Raw genomic sequence first — 19,039 nt, forward strand, 5'->3', positions numbered from 1 at the left:
TTAGCGTGTAACTGTCAGTGCCTGACATCTGTGATGGCGGTGTGTATTCTCTCTGCTGTTTCTTCGCCGGTGTTGTGTTGAAGTTGTTCCCTCGTCGAATCGTGTTATACATATCAGACTGCGATTGGAAGTGACATTCCAACTAAATCTTGCCTGGAATGCGTTTTGGATTTTAAATTGCAGAGAAGTGCACAGATATTGTCTGTGGAATGTCAACACACCTCTCTAGTGACACAATTTCCTCAGATACAAGTCACTATAGTCAGTGTCAGACATTTTATTGGACAGAAACAGAAGAACAGCACTTATTTTAATGGAGGGGTACTCTTTAAGTTTAAAAATAATTTTCCAGTTTTGTTATCCCAGGCAAAGTTTCCTCTGATGAAAACTTTCTATAGGATTCCCAAGCCAGCAGTGCGTCATGATGGGGTGAGCTCTGTGAATTAAGGGGGTGAAAGTAGTGAATGTGATCAGCCATTGTAGTCACAGCCTCTAATGCACACACCTATAATAATGCGTCCTTTCTGATTCCACCCCGTGCCAAAGGAGCCTGACCATGAGGGAGGCATGAAAGCATGTGAAATGTTTGTATTTATAACACGCACAGTTGGCACGAGTGGTGTAGAAATTTGTCTTTTTGTGTTCCAAATTCAGTGCAATTGCTCTAATGCAATTCAATGCCTCACTACCAAATCATAACTTTAAATGATGCTCGATTTGGGTAATACACATATCTTAGTTTATCATACTTTTGCACTTGAAGAGGAAACACTCAATATAATTGAATAATAATTATAATTGAGGATGAAAAAATACCATTTCCATACTGTTTGTCTGTTGTCAATCTACTGCGGGCTGACTATTTAATGTGGAATTATCTTCTTATTTATAAAATGCACTAATGAAGTGGTTGCAATTAAATAAAATAAAATGGACTTGAGGGATCCGTCTTTGGAAGTATATCCTGCAGTTAGCTTGCATTATCACAGTAGCTGATAAGTACATGCATAATAATAATATGCTCATATGTATGTGATCTTGGATAGATATTGTCGTGCAAGTTCAGCCTCTGCATTCTGTTGCTCAGTAAGAGACAGGTTATGAAAATAACGTTTCATCTGATATGAAACCAGCTATAAACAGAATATTTGAGTCTTCATGTTATTCAGGCTCCTCTGCCTCTCTTTCTTCACAGCCTTCCTCCTGCCCATCTCGCTCTCCTTCTGTCTCTCTGACATTCACTCAGTCCCTGCAGTCTTATTGACCTTGGTTCCTTCTCATTTGCATCCACCATTTTTCATTCTTCGGAATATGGCGTTGGGGGACTTTTCCATCATTAAGTGAATTTACAGCGATTTCCTTATGTGTTTTCTCCAAGGGATTGGGTTATGAGATGCACATTAAATATCCATTAATACCTCATTATCCCACTGATAAGATTACCATGATAATGAGGCAGAAATTCTAATTGTTTCACTTCTTGTTGTGCCACTCATTTAATCATCCACCTGAAAGACAAGTACTCGGCGCCCCTACCTTGAAGACTGTAAACACGGACAGCGGGATAGAGCTCTCCCACCGCCAATGAGAGGCCTGCCCCCGCCAACATCAGTACACACTGTTGCCTGGGTGCTGGCATGCATGCATGCTCATGGGGTGTGTGTGCCATGAAGTGGAAGCACGACATACCAGTGGGCGCGGCTAGCACAGGTCGACTTTTTGGTCTTGAGCCTTGGCCACTGACTCCCACTCACACCTGCTAGCTCCTCCACATTCTTCCGCCTTGTTAAGCCACGACTCCCTTTCCAAATGGAGATGGAGGGACACCTTGCTGAGGACTTTGCGGGAGGGTGGGCAAAGCGGTAATTTGGTTGTGAGTAATGCTAGGCTTAATCAACAGCTCAAAGTCATGGCCCAAGTCATAGCCTTAAGGCTGGAGCAGGGTGAGATATTACCATTAACCTCTGACCTTTGGCACAGTGGTATATGTGCCTGTGGGTCCCAGTGTGAAATGCTTGTGAGCTCCAACTCTCTCTCTGTCTCTGTATGCAAAACTCACAGTCTCTAAAGCCCCATCCACACACCATTCAGAGAGGGGCTTTCTAGTGTTTTTGCTTATTCAGTGTTGTTTGAAAGTCAGACCTGGAGGCGGCATACTGTAAAAGTGATAGAATAGGTTTTAATTAAGATATAATGTGAAAGAAATGCATTCAGTACAACATAGTGCTGAAACTATTACTTGCTAAATCGATTTGTAGATCGAAAGACAATAAACTTTAGAAAAAAAAACTTTTTATGGGTTAGTCATTTCAGTCATTAATTGGGCAAAAATGTCAAACATTTTTTGGTTCAAGCTCTCATGTTAGAATTTGCTATTTTTCTCTGGTTTTATGTCACTGTAAATTGAATATCTCTGGGTTTGGAACTGTTTGTCAATCAAAACCATAGACTATCAAATATGGACGTTGTTTCCGTGACGTCACCCATAGTTTTCTGAAGAACAAAAGCTCAAAGTGGCCGGCTCTGGCTGTCGCCATCTTGGCAGTGCTTGACGCCATAACATTGCATTACGTCATATAATTTAAACAGATGAGTTATAAAAAAAACTCATGTCCAGGGAGGGAGACCAAAACCTTTTTTTGTACGGGCTGTAAACATGTTTATATGTGCTATAAAGTTGGGCATTTTAACATGGGGCTCTATGGGCATTGACTTACTTTTGGACGCATTCGAGGAACTGCAATTGTTGGTGCTTCCCCATTTGCTTAATTTTTCAGCACTTTCTCAAAACTGGGAATTTATAGATTGCACTTTGGGCTCACATTATTTGAAATAAACATTTTTTAATAATTTGTTAGTCATTCTATAGACTAAAAGATTAGCCTCATTTGTAAATTGAAAGAAAAATTTCTCCAATCAGTTGACGAAAGGATGAAAACGATCATTAGTTGCAGGCAGCCCTGGTACCAAATGTAATTTGATATGTTGTAGGCAAGGAACAAATCCACATGTTGCTCATATTTAAAACCTGAATAATTTATTAGAACTAATTACAGAATATGAATCAACACCAGTGCCATAACAACACACAGAGGCTTGGTAACCTGATGAAGATGTTGGAGCGGCTCTTCCTCAGCCTCCTCAGACCCGAGGTGCAACACGCCAAGGACCGCCTGCAGTTTGCGTACCAGCCAGATGTTGGTGTGGAGGAGTCCACTCCCATCTGGATAAGGGAAGTGGCACAGTGAGAAGTCTCTTCTTGGTCTTCTCCAGTGCCTTTAATACCATCCAGCCCCATTATACTTCAGGACAAACTGAACAGGGTGCCGGTCCCCTATCTGGTGGACTGGGTCAGAGACTAACTCACTGACAGCCCACAGTATGTCACTGACACTGGTCAGCAGCACTTGAGCCCCTAAGGGCACAGTGCTGGCCCTTCCTCTCTTCACCCTCTACAGCTCAGACTTCTGCTACAACTCGGAGCTTTGTCATATACAGAAGTATGCCGATGAAACAGCCATCGTGGGATGTATCAGGGGTGACGGAGAGGATGAGTATTGACAATGCCAGCCACCCCCTGCACACCATCATCAGCAACCAGTGGAGCCTGTTCAGTGGAAGGCTGCTCCTGCCCAAGTGTAGGACCAACAGGTTCAAGAACTCCTTTGTCCATCAGGTCATCATCCTCTACAACTCCTCACTTGGGGGGGGAGGAGGAAATAAAGAGGACAGAAGGGAAGGAGTGGGAGTGGCTCACTATGCAATTAATAATCTACTCTTACATACCTGGACACTTATCTTCTTTCTTTGTTTAATGACTTTATCCACCACTTAAGTGAAATCATTTAATCTAACTGCTCATTTCTGTCATATACAGTCATACATATTTTATCTTATTTCTTATTTCCTTTACATTTAACTTATCTGATTTAATTTTCTGTGAATTTTGTTTGACCTGAATTCTTACATCTACCTCATATATATTTGACTAAGAGTTTATTGCTCACTGTTTATTGTTTTTTTTTTTATACTTTCTGTATTTATTTAGATAAGACTTTATTGGTTATCCTATACTGTATTTTTTTTGTACCTCCCTTGTGTCTTTGTAAGCTGCTGGAAACTCAATTTCCTTGCGGGAGTCATCCCAAAGGGATCAATAAAGAGAAGTCTAAGTCTAAGTCTGAGTCTGGTAAAGTACAACAAAAGTGCCTTCAAGACGACTTCTATAGAGGTGATTTCTTTTCCAGACAAAAAGAAGCTGATTCATGCTGTGGAAGGTTAACTCTTTGTCTCTCTCTTCTCTCAGGGGCAGCTGCGGAGAACATGCTTGGCAGCCTGCTGTGTCTTCCTGGCTCGGGTTCAGTGCTGCTGGACCCCTATGGCTCCACCATCTCCGAGACCACAAGCGAGGCCTGGAGTGTGGAGGTCCTTCCCAGTGACTCAGGTAGGCAGCCAGATTTGTTCTGTTCGAATGATTGCTTTGTCTTAATTCTTACACTTCATTTCCTTGACACTCTCAAATGTGTGTTTGCATGCACACACGTGTGTATGCATGCATATTTATGTTTCTTTGATATGGTGGGGGTTGGCACACCAGGTGCGGTTGCATGACATTCCATACCAAAAATGTGTGCGTGCATCTGTCATCATATTTGTGCGCACTAGCCTGTCTTTCAGGGCAGATCTATGTGTGCCAGTAAAAGGCAGCTCAGGGTTTCCTTAGAGGGACCACCAGGTGTGAATGCACCTGTGATGGAGCAGTGGGGAGGGAAGCACAAGGACTGCAGCTGTCCTCAGTGAGTTTACATAGTGTCAGTTATTTATTTGCCTAGACATTGCATTGCTCTGAGGCTGGTGTTTACATATTGTGGTGTTATTGTGATAATAGTCAGACAGGGCATCACGTCAGTTGTCAGTGCCAATCAAAATGCATATACAAATGCATATATAGATTATGCTTTCTTTTTTAGTTCTTGCAAATTGCACATACAGCCCAAACCTTTTATTAATGAGAAATGATGTGCTTAACGCCCCCTTTTGAAAACCAGTGTTTTGTGAAAATCAGTAGAGTGCTTTATTAACAGCGTTAAGTGTTTCTTTGAAAAGCCTGGGCCTTATGTTAATTGAAGTAGTACAACATTTCAATATGTGCAGTGCAGAAATGACATGCATGAGTGTCTTGATTGCTTTTTGTTCCGTTTGCTGCCCCTGTTCTGCTCAGTAATAGCACGATCGGAGGCTTGCTTTGAGTAGAACGCTTGTTTCATGGCTAGGCAGCAGAAAACTACACTCTGAAGAGCACTTCACCAACACATTATTACTAACGAGCATGCAAATGACTACTGCTGTTAGTATGGAGCCTCTGGGTTCGACCCAACAGCTCCATTGGGTAGCCAAAGAATTGGCCGTACTAGCTTTATAGTTTGGTTTGGCAGTTAAAAGACATGATAATGTATGCTTTGTTTGATTTCATACATATGTGCACACTTGGTTTCCCAATTATCGTAACAGAGGGAGGGAGTGGAGAGAATGAATGGCCATCATCTGTTGCAAACTGCCACGAGTACAGTGGATTATGAGTTTCTTTTAAGTTTACCCATACTTCAAGTGAGAAAAGTACACATTCCTGTCTCAGATGTCTCTTTTTTTCTAAAGAGATTACTTTTTTAATAATTTTTTTTTTCCCTTTTGGGTACACTTCCAGAAGCCCCGGACCTAAAACAGGAGGAGCGTCTGCAGGAGCTGGAGAGCTGCTCAGGGGTTGGCAGTACCTCCGATGACACAGAGGTCAGGGAGGTCAGCTCGAGACCCAGCACACCGGGCCTCAGTGTAGTCTCAGGTATGAATCTAAACCACTTTCTCCAGCACCTCTTTCTCCCTTACACCTACTTTGTCTGCCTAGGTTTTCTCTCTCTCTCTCTTTTTTCTCTCTTTCCAAAACTGACTTCTGGTTAAATAAACTTTCTCCCCCTCCTTGAGTCTGTGTAGAGCGATCATGTTGCTGGGAGGGTTGTTAACCAGTGTAATGGGGTCAGTGTGAATTTGTCTGTATGACACAGGTTATTGCTGGTTGTCTTTTTTGTGGGCTCAGGTGGACACGCATGAAGTAGTACCCTAGATTAAAAAGCCAGCAGTGATGTTCGTGGCTCAGCTCACAGGAAAACGTCCCATGGGATCTGGCCGATGGATAGTCTGCATCTGGTGATCACTCTTATCTGCGTCTTTCCCCTAACCCATGGGAGCTTACGCTACCAATTTAGAGTTCCCAGTGGGTTTCTACTGTATCTGATAGAGAGCATACAGTATTGTAAAGAGAAAAATATCCTCTTTTGTGTGAGAAACATTGAACATGCAGGTTCTGTTTTGTGACGAGAGAAAGTATTTTACTGTAGAGCCGATATTGAGTCGCTTTTGTCCTGAACTGTTTTTGTTGTTGTTGTCGTTCCCTGCTGCAGGCATTAGTGCAACCTCAGAAGACATCCCCAACAAGATTGAGGACCTGCGGTCAGAGTGCAGCTCAGACTTTGGAGGGAAGGACTCTGTGACCAGTCCAGATGGGGAGGAGTCGGGCCACGGTAGGAGAGTGTCACATCCCCGCTAGGCTAGCTAAGCCATCAGTCTGGTGTCTATCTGGTCTAAACAGCATCAGCCTGAGCTATCCATCCCTGTCACTTCCACAGCTGCCACCAAGCTAAATCACTGTTTTAGTTCTCTTCTTGTTGCATAAAGTTATAGTGTAAAGTTAAATAACCTTCATTAGCTTGGCAGGGGAATTTTCAGGCCATTATCTTTTTAAAGTTGTCACAAATAAAATAACACCAGTGGTTAATTAAGTAACTGCTCTTAATTGTCTCATATCCTCTTGTGTTTTTGTAGGAGCACACCATCTGACATCTCCACCCTCACAGACCGATTCCTTACTGGCCATGTTTGATCCCCTCTCCTCTGGTGAAGGTAATTTGCACTCCCAGAGTTCTTTACAGCCAATCAGAGCTAGAAATGAGTACCATTAAATCCCTACCCTAATGTCGCGGGCTCACAGAACAGCTTGAGCTCTGTCGAATTAACAAAAGAGTGCCTGTGCCCATCACACACAGCCTTACCCCAATTACTGGTCATATTATAAGTGTAAATTAAATGTCATTTCATTTGGCCCATTTAGTATCACAAGTTATGCTTTGCAGTATTTGTTCCTGTGCATTTTGGTTGAAGCGAAGGTGGAAATTGTGTGAGAGAGGAATGGTCGTGGCTTTGTGTCTGTGGCAAGGTGAAGGGATGACAGGTTGAGAGACCTCACCCCGGGCACTTTGGCACTGTCCCCTTGTCCCACTGCGCTCATGGCACGGGGCTGCCATTGGAAGCATTTCAGGAGAGATAGTCTACCCTTGGAACAGGTGGCCTACCTATACCTAGGGCTCAGCTCCTACTTACATCTCTCTTTAGCACTCTCCACTTTTGAGGTGTTTTTTTCTTTTTTAGCTATACACTTAAGAAACAAGTGAAATGTTGTGGTAAAAATCAATACTTCAGTAAACCTACATGTAGAATTTTATTAGTATGTTATTTAAAGATCCTATATCGTAAAAAGTGAGATTTCCATGTCTTTTTTAATTACATATATATATATATACAGTATATAAAATCTGGTCTGAACTTGCCAAAAGCTGGGAGAGAACATAGGATGATTAACCCTCTAGAGCCCAAATAATTTCCTAATCCTGTTTACACATTCCACTAAATTCACACAATACTGTTCCTACAGTATACAGTAATACCTATTATGCTCTCGAAATCATACTTTAAAGGGACACTGTAGCGATTTAAGTCATTTATTACCTCAAATCTACGTCTTCATTCATAAATAAGTCAGCATTGGTGTACAATTCCCTCTGCCAACAATCTGACTTGTCCTCCTAAGCAAATCATTACCACAAGATTGGAGAAAACCTACACAGTGCTTCTTTAAGGAAAGTAGAACCCATTGACTATGCAAATGTAGTAAATTCAGCTTCTATGAAAACTTATTATGAAATATGATTTATATTTTTAAATAGTGCGACAGAAGGCCTTACAGGGTTAATTTGTTTCACTGAGGCTCCCACAGTTGGCCCTGGGTCTGAATATATTGCATATGAAAAATAAATATATGTATATCGGCCGCCATCCTTTTGAGCGGAAACATCACTTTATTTCTAGCGCCATCTGCTATAACCCTTCAACATGGCAGCTCCAGTTACATTACAAATGTGTCACAGCCCATTGCTCAAAGACGTCTCAGCCTCCTTCCATGAGTCTTGAGTATATATACGTAGGAGTGCCACTACAGGGCAGTTACTGTTATTCCCTGGCTGCAGTGACTGTACAGAGACGTATATTCAGTATATTAGAAAGACAGTATGAGAAAAAGAATGTTTTTTTTTAACATTAAATCATGTGAGCATGTTCTAATACAAACCAAAAATACAAGCATGAACCATAAAATTAACATAATAGGTCCCCTTTAAGGCTTTAAAAACAGATTAACACAAATATGTATTTAGGGAAGTGTTTGTGGAGCCTATGCTGTGAGCTGCTAAGTAAGTAACATGAATATTAAAGAGAATACAACTATACAAAGTGCACAGGGATATTTGAATATTATCCATTTTCAAATTTTCTCAACCTTTTACTGTCTCTTTTATTACCTCAGGCTCCTCCACTGGAACAATAGTGAGGCCCAAAGTGCACTACACTAGGCCCCCTCATCCTCCCCCTGATCCTCCCATCCCTGAAGCCAGTGCCCTGGGGCCGGAGACACGCCACTCTCTCTTCATGCCCCACTGCCTGGCCCAGGCTGAGCTGGAGCACACCAAACAGCGCCACTCGTTCCCCGACAGGCTGGTCCGTAGCCGCAGCTCTGACATTGTGTGCCCAGGCCGCCGGCCCACAAGTGACCCTGGCCTTAACCGGCGGGTAGTGGTTGAAGAGCGTGACCCTGCGGGGGCATTCGCCTTAGGACCATCCTCGTCCCCCAGCAAGGACTCCCTCAAAGGAGAGGTAACCAGCTACAGCGGCTTTTTACTAATGCTGCTGGGAAAGTTCATAAGTAAATAAATAGTTTCTTCTGTAATAATATACCTGCTAGTGTCTTAAGTGTATCTTGGTAATTTACATCGAAAGGCTGAGGACAGAAAAGACAGTGACGACGAGAAGTCTGATCGCAACAGACCATGGTGGAAGAAGCGTTTTGTTTCAGCCATTCCCAAAGGTAAGGAAACAAAACACTTGGTCATTTTGAGCATGCCCTCTTTTCTAAACTCCAAAAAAACCCAAACTTTTATACATTTAAAAGTGATTTGATTGCAGCTCTCCCCACTTTTTTAGCGCGGAAAAAAAGTTCTTAATCACAACCGACAGTAAATATGCCACTTTAAAGAGCAGAGCCAAAACCAATTTATAATGTGAGAAAGAGAATGATGATACATGTTGTCCACTCCATTTCTGATGCTCCAGTTGGAAAATCATGTTTCTTGTTGTTTGAAGTTACCTCAGAGACGTGTCCAGTCCTTTTTCTTTCACGTCTCACTGGCTGCAGATTTATATAGACTTTTCAAAGCTAATCAGTCATCAGAGGAGCTTTAGCTGTGTAGATTGTATGGCTGTAGCCCTCCCAGCAGTGCTGTCAGCCAGCGGCTAATGGTCATTAGATAGACCTTTCTGTCATCAGCACTGATAGATGACACATCTCTTGTTGCAGTTCTACTCTACAACCATCTCTCATATATCTGTCTGGGAAATAATGAGCTGTACCCACAGAATGACTGCTTATTACTCTTTGAGATAATGATGTTTAAGTAAACATTAAAGTGATATTCATAAAATGGAGCACTACGTGTACATGAAAAAGCAAAGAGCCGTGAAACCTAAACCACCAATCCCCAACCAAACCTCTGTAGAGTCCATTGTGTTTGTCTTGTTGCTCTGCATGGTGACACACAGTCAGTTGTCCGACAGAGCGGCAGCTTGTGTGTGAAAGGCCAACCCTGTCTGTTGTGTCCCTCACAGTGCTGTATTGGACGGCTGAGAGTGATGTCCCAGGTAAAGCTACCATGCTGTCGTCATTGAGCTAGCTCTACTGCTGGAGCCAGCGGCTTCGTGCCCATGCTGCTTTGTAGATGTCGCCTTAGAGCTGTAGAGCTGTGATGTGACATGGTCGTAGCCTGAGTTCACATACCCACACTCCTCATCTATGCATCCGTTTTATCACCCCTTTTTCTTTTTGTCTACAGTATGTTACCATTATTTACTGTATGGAGAATACAGAATATCAATGCAGATACTCCACCCCAGTGATTCCTGTATGTTATCAAACTGTAGAATCTGTGTCACTCTTGTTTGTCCTGTTTGCACCTTAGTGTTAATAGGATAAGCATCAGTGGGCTTATTTACTTCTATATCAACTAGGCTTGGGCGGTATTAGGAGTATTTAGAAATCCAGACAGCATAGTTTTCAATATTGTTAAATACACAGACGTACCTCTTGGTGTAGTGAGGTGATGTATTATAGTGCACAGTGAGTTGGCTTCCCATTGGGCCTAAGCATCAGGGACATTTTTATATATCGTATATAGATTTTTTTCAAAACTCAAATGTGTTATACTGCCTAAATTGTATTTAACAAGGGAGCATGTGTGACAGTGAGTATGAAGTTTTCAGTAATTTTACAGCTGTTACCATTGCAGTGCAGTGTGTGACTAGTTTATTTGTCGGTGAACGAATGCTAGAACTCCTCATGAACCAAGTCAAGTTCCAGTGTCTTGCTTACCACCTGCTGATTTAGAGGGACGGGGGTTAGCCCCACAGCTGGCAACAACTTCTGCTCAGGCTCACGTAAAGTGGACTGACATTTGAGGCTGACCAGCTATTCTTATTATAGTGACAAGACTCTCCTCCTAGTTATGCTCAGAACCACCTTAGTCCTTAAGGCTCACTTAAGGTGGACTGACCTTTCAGGTGAACCAACATCATTTTAGTGAAAGCACCTTAGCTTTAGCACATTTTTTATGTTTTATTTTTTTTACACAATGCTCTTCTATACCGTATACCCTGGTGAAGTGTCATGAAGGTATGAAAACATATCTACCGTCCAAGCCTAATATTGACTGGACTTGTTATAACTTATGAACCTTTGTGATATACAGTGAACCTTTGTGATATTCTGCTATGAACCAGTTGTTTAATTCACCATTTCAATATTCCTTTGCTTTTTCCTTATTAAGTTCTACACTAGAATTTTTTTTGGTAAAGTATGATACCATACATCCTACATTAAGTCTCAATACAAACCATGAAAAAAATACCAAAGATTTTCCAAAGTGGCTGTCAGCAGGCGACTCATGATCAGCTTGTCATCCACAGATAGTGAATGTGGTGTCAGTCGGCTAATCGTATTTCTCTCCTCTACAGCTCCGATTGCTGCATTTCGAAAAAGGGACAAGCAGGAGAAAGACGACATTGCCCCGGAGCGTGTCCCACAAGGTCTGTCTTCGTCTGGTTTCAATATTTTGCTGATTTAAATCGAGGTCTGTGTCATGGCAGTGTGTGCAGATGAACTGTGTTTGGCCATCAGAGTTCTGCCAAGGTCCTCTGAACGCGCATTTCGCGTCATCATGACTTACTGAAATTTCGGAACTCCACTGCTACGCTATACGCCAAACATCCTTTATCTGCGAACACTGTTCACACTGCCAAGATACAGAACTGGTTTAAAATATGCAAACTATCCCTTTAATTAAACTCTATTACATCTTTTATGCTGGCTTTCATTTTAATGCATCTCATATGTGGGTGGGTTTATCAGATGACCCGACCAGACAGAGCTCTCACGCACAAGCAGCGGAAGACATCCTCGACAAGTACAGGAACATCAAAAGGACAAGCCCGAGTGATGGAGCCACAGGTGGAGCTTCTTACGATGGTACAGGAGGTCAGGAAAACGCCCTTTTTTTCTCTTTATGGATATTACACACACTTGCAGTGGATCAATTGAATAATTTGCTTATTTTTGACAGATCTTTGTGTCGAGGACAGTGTGCACGACTCTCCAAGAGAAGACGCTCTGCAGAACATTTCAACAGATGACCTCCCAGACTCAGCCAGCCAGACAGCACAGCAACATGACTCCAAGTTCTCTTTCAGGTCAGACATTCACAAAATCCATTCTGCAAACAATCACTCAACACTTTCTGGTTTTCTTAGCAGATAGGCTTAGCCGTTGCTGTTAATTATACTTTTCTTTTTTCTGTGTGTGTGTTTGTGTCTTCCAGTGATGCAAAGAAGAAGTTGAGGTTGGCTTTGTGTTCTGCAGACTCAGTGGCTCTGCCCATCATGGCTCATGCAACCACACGAAATGGGCTGCCTGACCACATGGACTCTGAAGGTAGGCAGTATTTGTGCATCTTTGCTAAATGTGTCCTGCATAAGTGCCAGGGTAGAGACTTAGTGGTGATCACATACAAACTGATCATGAAGCAGAACCCATTTAAACATGCTAAGAATGTATTCCCTTAGAACTGTTGTTAAAGTTGGTACCATCTACTGGACTTGGGGTGTCTTTGTCACATCTATCCAAGGTGTGCAAGTCCTTAATGTTGGAAAGCATCCAATTTGCTTAAAGTGTCCTTAAGCAAGACGCAAAATCTGTTACCACTTTCACCTTATGACTCCCCCTCCAAGGTTTGGCACAAGGTTTAGGGGGGGGGGGGGGGGGGGGGGTGTTAAGAGAGAATCACCATATGGTGTTAGTAAAATATCACATTATTTGGCCATCATGCATATTCAAAACACTTTTGTAACCACACAGATTAATATTGGTCCAACATTTAACCATAAAGATATAAGTATTCTGATGTGGGACAAAATAAAGACAGACCTCTTAAGGTTGCCTCACTGTAGTCCTGCAGGGTACCATCTTCACATCCTGAAGCAGGACGATAGCAGGCAGAATCAAATGACATCCTGTGAAACAGTCAACACTAGAACCACAACACTCCTTCTCTGTGGCAATCAGTCACATTGTCATGTGGAGGCAGCAGGTTGATCAGATTACAGCGGCCAGCCGTTCCTTTGAGAGTGGCGGGCAGTGTCGCCTAATGCTGTCTCCCTATCGTCCTCTCTCTCAGACAATGAGATCGTCTGCTTCCTGAAGATCCAGCTAGCAGAGGCGATCAACCTTCAGGATAAGAACCAGATGGCCCAGATCCAGGAGACCACGCGCTGTGTCAGCCGCTTCGACGCACGTACCAGCAGGAAGCTGCTGGCTGCCATTGCGGAGGATTACAGGTAACTGAGGAGGCCTGGAGAGTCGATGCATGCTTGCTCATGGCAACCCACGGGTCCTTCATTTAGTTGTTTTGTCTTTGTTCAATGCATAATGCTCAAGAGATATAGCCAGCAATACAGCGGCAATAATAGAATACACATTTCTGTGTGTTTCCTTTAGAAAGCGGGCACCGTACATAGCTTATCTAACCAGGTGTCGTCAGGGCCTGCAGACCTCTCACGCCCACCTGGAGAGGCTCCTCCAGAGAGTGCTCAGAGACAAGGAGGTGGCTAACCGCTACTTCACCACTGTGTGTGTTCGGCTCCTTCTTGAGCACATGGAGTCTAAGATGCTTGATTTCATTAAAGGTATCTCTACATTTCACATTCTTGTAACTAAAAGTGGGCGTATTGCGTTGTTTGTCCTTCAGCTGGCAGATTGTACAGAGAATCCTGACCTTCCTACCATCTCATTTTCTGACATTTTGGGCACATAATACAATATTTACAATGCTTTACTAAACAAGAAAGTAGGTGGTTGTGACTCTTACAACATAAACATTTAAATATATAGTCAACCCATCCCCAAATATTTCATTCACAGATTTTATGGGAGGTTTGTTGTCTTTAAAGTTTGACAATTTAATGTCAGCTAATATGTAATTAATCCACATTTTGGCAGTCCTATTTGTAGGCATGTATTTCATTTTTTGAATTAATGAGTTTCAAAGTATTATTGTGTTTCAAAGTATTTGTAATTCTATGAACAACATCACTTCCAAGCTCAAGTCGACCCACTTGAAACAATCCTATTGTTGCACAGTAGAGCTACATCTGTTGTTTCTCTGCTCCCCTCCAGCGTTCCAGGGGTGCACAGCATCGGATGACAAGACGGCAGCAGTGGAGGATTTTCTGCGCTACTTGTACGGTGCCATGGCCAGTGATGCTATTTGGCAGTACGCTAGCGAGGACCAGCTGCAGGATGCCCAGATGGCTATCGAGCGCAGTGTTATGAACCGCATCTTCAAACTGGCCTTCTACCCCAACCAGGATGGAGATATTCTCAGAGACCAGTGAGTAGCTGGGATGACACCAGGACCACACAGTCTCTCTTGGCATTATTCCATGTTATTTGTTATTGTGTGAAGATTTCAAACCTAAAATAGTAAATAGACTTTGATACAGCACATTAAACATTTTTAAGAGTTTAATCTTGTGTGTTGGTGAAGGACCTAATTATGCTTCACTCACTCACTGTTTTATGTAAAATAATATTTTTTTCATATACACAAATTCATGGAAGCAGGTGTAAAAAGTATTTTAAGTTTAAATAACTTCATGAAGATAGTTATTATTATAATAATTTGAAAGTGACAGTGTAACTTGCCTGACAAACAATTCAACAGGCTTTTCTTCCTGCTTCCTGTAACTGTTTTTCTTTCATAAAATCAGGACACTGCATAATAGCGTTAAAGTTGATTAATATCTCCTAACCAACAGGGCTGCATTCTGTAAATACATTTCCATAAATACAGATTTAAACCATTACTCCTACTGTAACTGGCTCTTTGGCGGAGGTCTCAGAGCATTTTCTGATCCAGGTCGTAGTTCATTATCATTATGGATTTCCCATAGTATCTGTTTAGAGAATTTCTAACCCTTGGACAAATGTGGCTGATGACCCCTAAATCGTGAAATCTGCTAACATTTACTAGCAAGCCAGGTAACTTGATTTGTGAATTTTCTTTTAAATAGTTAAAGCTACTTAATCAATCACTAGAAAACCAGAGAGGAAGATAAATTCAACTTAACTGCTTAATATTTAGATTGATGTGTTGCACTGTTGGATTGGACAGAATGTGCACTCTCCCTGTTGTCTTGCACTGAGTTGTTTTGTCTCTCACAGGCTTTTCCACGAACATATCCAGCGGCTCACAAAAGTTGTGACAGCCAATCATAAAGCTCTTCAAATCCCAGAGGTAATTTTTTTTCATCACTTCCATGCATTTATGGAGGTGGAAGAGACTTCAAAAAGTGTCTTTCATTGTTTGAGTTTATTCATTTTTTAAACTTTTACGGTTGCAGGTTTACCTGAAGGAGGCTCCCTGGCCCTCTGCACAGTCTGAGATCAGGACCATCAATGCATACAAGACGCCACGAGACAAAGTCCAGTGTATACTGCGCATGTGTTCAACAATCATGAACCTCCTCAGTCTGGCCAATGAAGACTCCGTCCCTGGAGCGGATGACTTTGTGCCTGTACTTGTCTTTGTCCTCATAAGGGTAAGTCTGCTCTTGCTTCGTTCTTGCACATTTTGTTGACTGCAGAGTCCGAACTCTGTTTTCTACCTTAATGACTTTTTAAGATTAATCACCAGAAAATAATTCCCCAAATGTCTGTATTGTAACTACAAGGCATCATTAAAACTGTTATTTGTTAACCTGTGTGGATATATTTTACATATTTACATATTTATGATTGAAATCCGTACGGCGTTGCGTGAGGTTCTTTCAGCGGCTAATGTGCGCCCATCCCTACATCTCCTCCCCTCCAGGCAAACCCGCCCTGCCTGCTGTCCACTGTTCAGTACATCAATAATTTCTATGCCAGCCGGCTGAGTGGGGAGGAGTGCTATTGGTGGATGCAGTTCACCGCGGCGGTGGAATTCATTAAGACCATCGACGATCGCAAGTGAAGCAGAACAGCCACCTGTATGGGCAGACTGCGGGGGGAAGGAGCTGGGAGACTGGGAGACTTCCCAACCAACTGCTCCCTCTGCACAGCTTATAAAACCTGGCCCTCAGCCTGCTCTTTATTTGTATAGCTTGTACATAGCCAGAGACGTTGAAAGAGTACAAAAATATATATTACTGTATGTATGTGGACAAATACAGGTTTTAGCCGTGCTGAAAAATCGGCCTTGGGGAAAAATTAGAAAATAGATGTTAACTCTGAACCTGATTTGGATTTGTTTTGTTTTTTTCCCTTTTTGTCTCTTGAATAATATTTCACATTCGGGGGTCTGTATTAGAAATTTTATATATACACAATTACCAATATGACATTAAATCAACCTAAAAGATAATCCTATATAAACCTATGTAAACCAGACTTCCTTGATGTGATCACTGATCTTTTTATTCCCCCCTGAGTGAGAGGGAAGGGCTTCCAATTAAATTACAGTATAATGTTCATTAAATGCATTGTAACATGGGGATTTACAATGCGTGCTAGTTACTGATGGGCTTTAGTGACTCATAAACACAATAACCATACCACTCATAAGGTAAGTGTATCAGACAAGTAGGGCAGCTTCTTTCATGAATTGTTTACTTCATCTTATTCCCAAAAAACAAGTTTGTCAGTGACAATTTGGACATAAGGGCCGACATATTTATATGAAATAAATGTATTTATTTCTGTAATTTAATGCTTTTGTTTATCTAATTTAAAAAAAAAATGAAAATGCATATCATGCCCATTCAGGGTGTCCGAGCAAAGTCATGTAATTATAACAGACTTGCTAGAGAAGCTCGAGTTAGGAAGGCACCTTAGCAATGAGTTGGTGGGGATGCAGGGGGATTATGATACAGGGTCATGTCATGCAAAGAGTAGTGGTGGCATTTATGGGAATATTGAAAATTGTGCCTTTTGATTTGGCGCGCTCTGTACAGGTAGTTATTTTTGACGATTATATTTTAACCCAGCATACATATAACCCCCACCCCCCCAACCCACACACACCCCTACACACACACTCCAATGGGACGACCACGTCTCAATGAGAAACCTTTGTCCAGCCCTCGCTGCAGGGACATGGGCATCTCCCCGTCACTGATTGTCATGGCGCAGTCCCTTTTTAATGCACTTGAATTTGAACAAATATCCTCATTGGAATTGTAGATCCCACCTCAGAGGTGAAACCAATGAGCCTGATTATGACTGCCCTGCATTGTTTGTCAACAGAGTACTTTTTTTTTTTATTGCACTGGTAAGAAATAGTAAAACGTTGCATATTATTGACCTGCTGTGACGATTGTGTTCACATCACCCTTAAATAACAAGCCTTGTTTAGCGAACAAAGACATTTTAGTTTCTCATCATACCTGAGACGCCACGTGTGTCCGCATGGGCAGACTAGTGAACTATCGGATATTAGCTCTCTACCTCCTCAGAAGTTCAACAAAGGGACTCGTGTTTATGTGCACTTATATTTCTTCTTCTTTTTTCTCACCCAAATTTGGCGTGCTGTAATATCCCAGTGTCATTGTATCTTCCCAAATATCGTACAAGCATGTCGTTAATTATTCAGAAATGACTAAAACTCCTCTCTCTTGAACTCCTCTGCTTCATTTTTGTGCACAGACGTGCCGCGTGTATTATAGTTCTTCGATAATCCATTACTTTTCACGGTAACTGACCTGACAGCACAATACAAAGTAGGATAGCAGAGCAAATAATCAACACTATTGACTTGTTACTGATTTTCTTCAGTTTATGCTAAAGTGGTTGGTGTACTACGTGAGTGTGGTTTTTATCTAGTGAGTGTGTGAGATGATTGTGTGATTGGTTGACCCTCTGCCTCCTCTTGCATGAAGTCATTGAACGGTCTGTACATTCTCAATCACGATAAACGGTAGAATAGGGTTAGCGTCTGCCACAGGCCAGTAATTGAACCTGCAAGAGGATGCGAGGCTTCCCTTTGTGTCTGTGATACTTGCATATCAGAACTCGATTTATTTTGCACAAAACAGATGTTTTCCTGAAAAAGTTGACAGGGAGCAGTGCATTTTGAAATGTCATTACTTCTGGCCTATAACATAAACATATAGTGATTAGAACAAAGTTTGAGTAGCTGAGTTAAGCGCCTGACAGTTACTCTTTAAGGTGTCCGCATTTATGTGCAACATCACAAATGCATCTTTTTATATCCGTCTACAGTTTCGCATGCACCAGATTTGTATGTGCAGTATTCTTCCTCGCGCAGTCTCTGTAATCAATTTGATGAGAAAACCATGCACTGGAAAATCAAGTTGCAGGTTGCATCTATACTAATTAGGTTTATGTGATGTCACTTGAATTAGAAATGCATACTGCACAAATCTGATGAAATTATTCGGACCTGGCTTGTGTTTCAGTATTTCCTCAGATAGCTGGTCGCAGCAGCTACAGACGACCCCAGTCCTGATCGAAACTCCAGATTATTTACACAAATATACATATGACTGTGATAGCAGCTGTAATTTTAGCTCTTGATTGTATGCAAACCACTGGGCGGTGGTGTCAGGTGACCGGGCTAAAGAGTCTGTTCTTCAAAGCTTTACTGCTCTGCTCCCTGTACAATTGAGTTGAAAATCTGAGCAGAGAAGGAAAAAGTTTTACATCTAATTTTACATTTAATTGTAAGCTTGCACAATTATGACATGCGGGGAAAGCCGGTTTGTCTTTACTGTGATTAATGCATTATGTAATTCTTTAAAAACAATAAAACAAGCAGATGTTTTTCCTTTTTTTTTTTTTAATTCTTTTGTGGCTCTTGGGATACATTCCCACTGCAGAGGGGTGGAATGTCTTACCTACAATACTGTACGCGTTATTTCATTATTATTCATTATTTCATAACATGTTCCATTATTATGCGGCTTCTTGGACAGTTGTAGGTATATCTGTCCATTCATACAATGGAAGAGATGGTAGGGAAATTTATGCGTGGAATATAATTATTAGTGGGGGCAGTGG

The 19,039-nt window shown here is 41.8% G+C and overlaps 1 protein-coding gene across 4 annotated transcripts in view; it reads left to right on the forward strand.

Annotated features, from left to right (window-relative positions):
• The window catches only part of gapvd1 (GTPase activating protein and VPS9 domains 1), a 34,557-nt gene extending 15,748 nt beyond the window's left edge, over window positions 1-18,809 (forward strand). For 3 of the 4 annotated variants that reach the window (XM_083912096.1, XM_083912098.1, XM_083912099.1), the window contains 16 exons: window positions 4,307-4,444; window positions 5,705-5,839; window positions 6,456-6,575; window positions 6,877-6,954; window positions 8,690-9,036; window positions 9,160-9,247; window positions 11,446-11,517; window positions 11,840-11,965; window positions 12,051-12,177; window positions 12,306-12,418; window positions 13,161-13,320; window positions 13,481-13,668; window positions 14,159-14,372; window positions 15,206-15,278; window positions 15,385-15,582; window positions 15,855-18,809. In XM_083912096.1, coding sequence (XP_083768222.1) covers window positions 4,307-4,444; window positions 5,705-5,839; window positions 6,456-6,575; window positions 6,877-6,954; window positions 8,690-9,036; window positions 9,160-9,247; window positions 11,446-11,517; window positions 11,840-11,965; window positions 12,051-12,177; window positions 12,306-12,418; window positions 13,161-13,320; window positions 13,481-13,668; window positions 14,159-14,372; window positions 15,206-15,278; window positions 15,385-15,582; window positions 15,855-15,995 — 2,318 coding nt within the window. In that variant the 3' untranslated portion in view covers window positions 15,996-18,809. The remainder of the gene's footprint in view (window positions 1-4,306; window positions 4,445-5,704; window positions 5,840-6,455; window positions 6,576-6,876; window positions 6,955-8,689; window positions 9,037-9,159; window positions 9,248-11,445; window positions 11,518-11,839; window positions 11,966-12,050; window positions 12,178-12,305; window positions 12,419-13,160; window positions 13,321-13,480; window positions 13,669-14,158; window positions 14,373-15,205; window positions 15,279-15,384; window positions 15,583-15,854) is intronic. The other variant, XM_083912097.1, reaches the window with a different exon arrangement.
• The last annotated feature ends 230 nt before the right edge of the window (window positions 18,810-19,039 follow it).

This window comes from Echiichthys vipera (genome assembly GCF_963691815.1).
Source record: "Echiichthys vipera genome assembly, chromosome: 4".
Classification (NCBI taxonomy): domain Eukaryota; kingdom Metazoa; phylum Chordata; class Actinopteri; order Perciformes; family Trachinidae; genus Echiichthys; species Echiichthys vipera.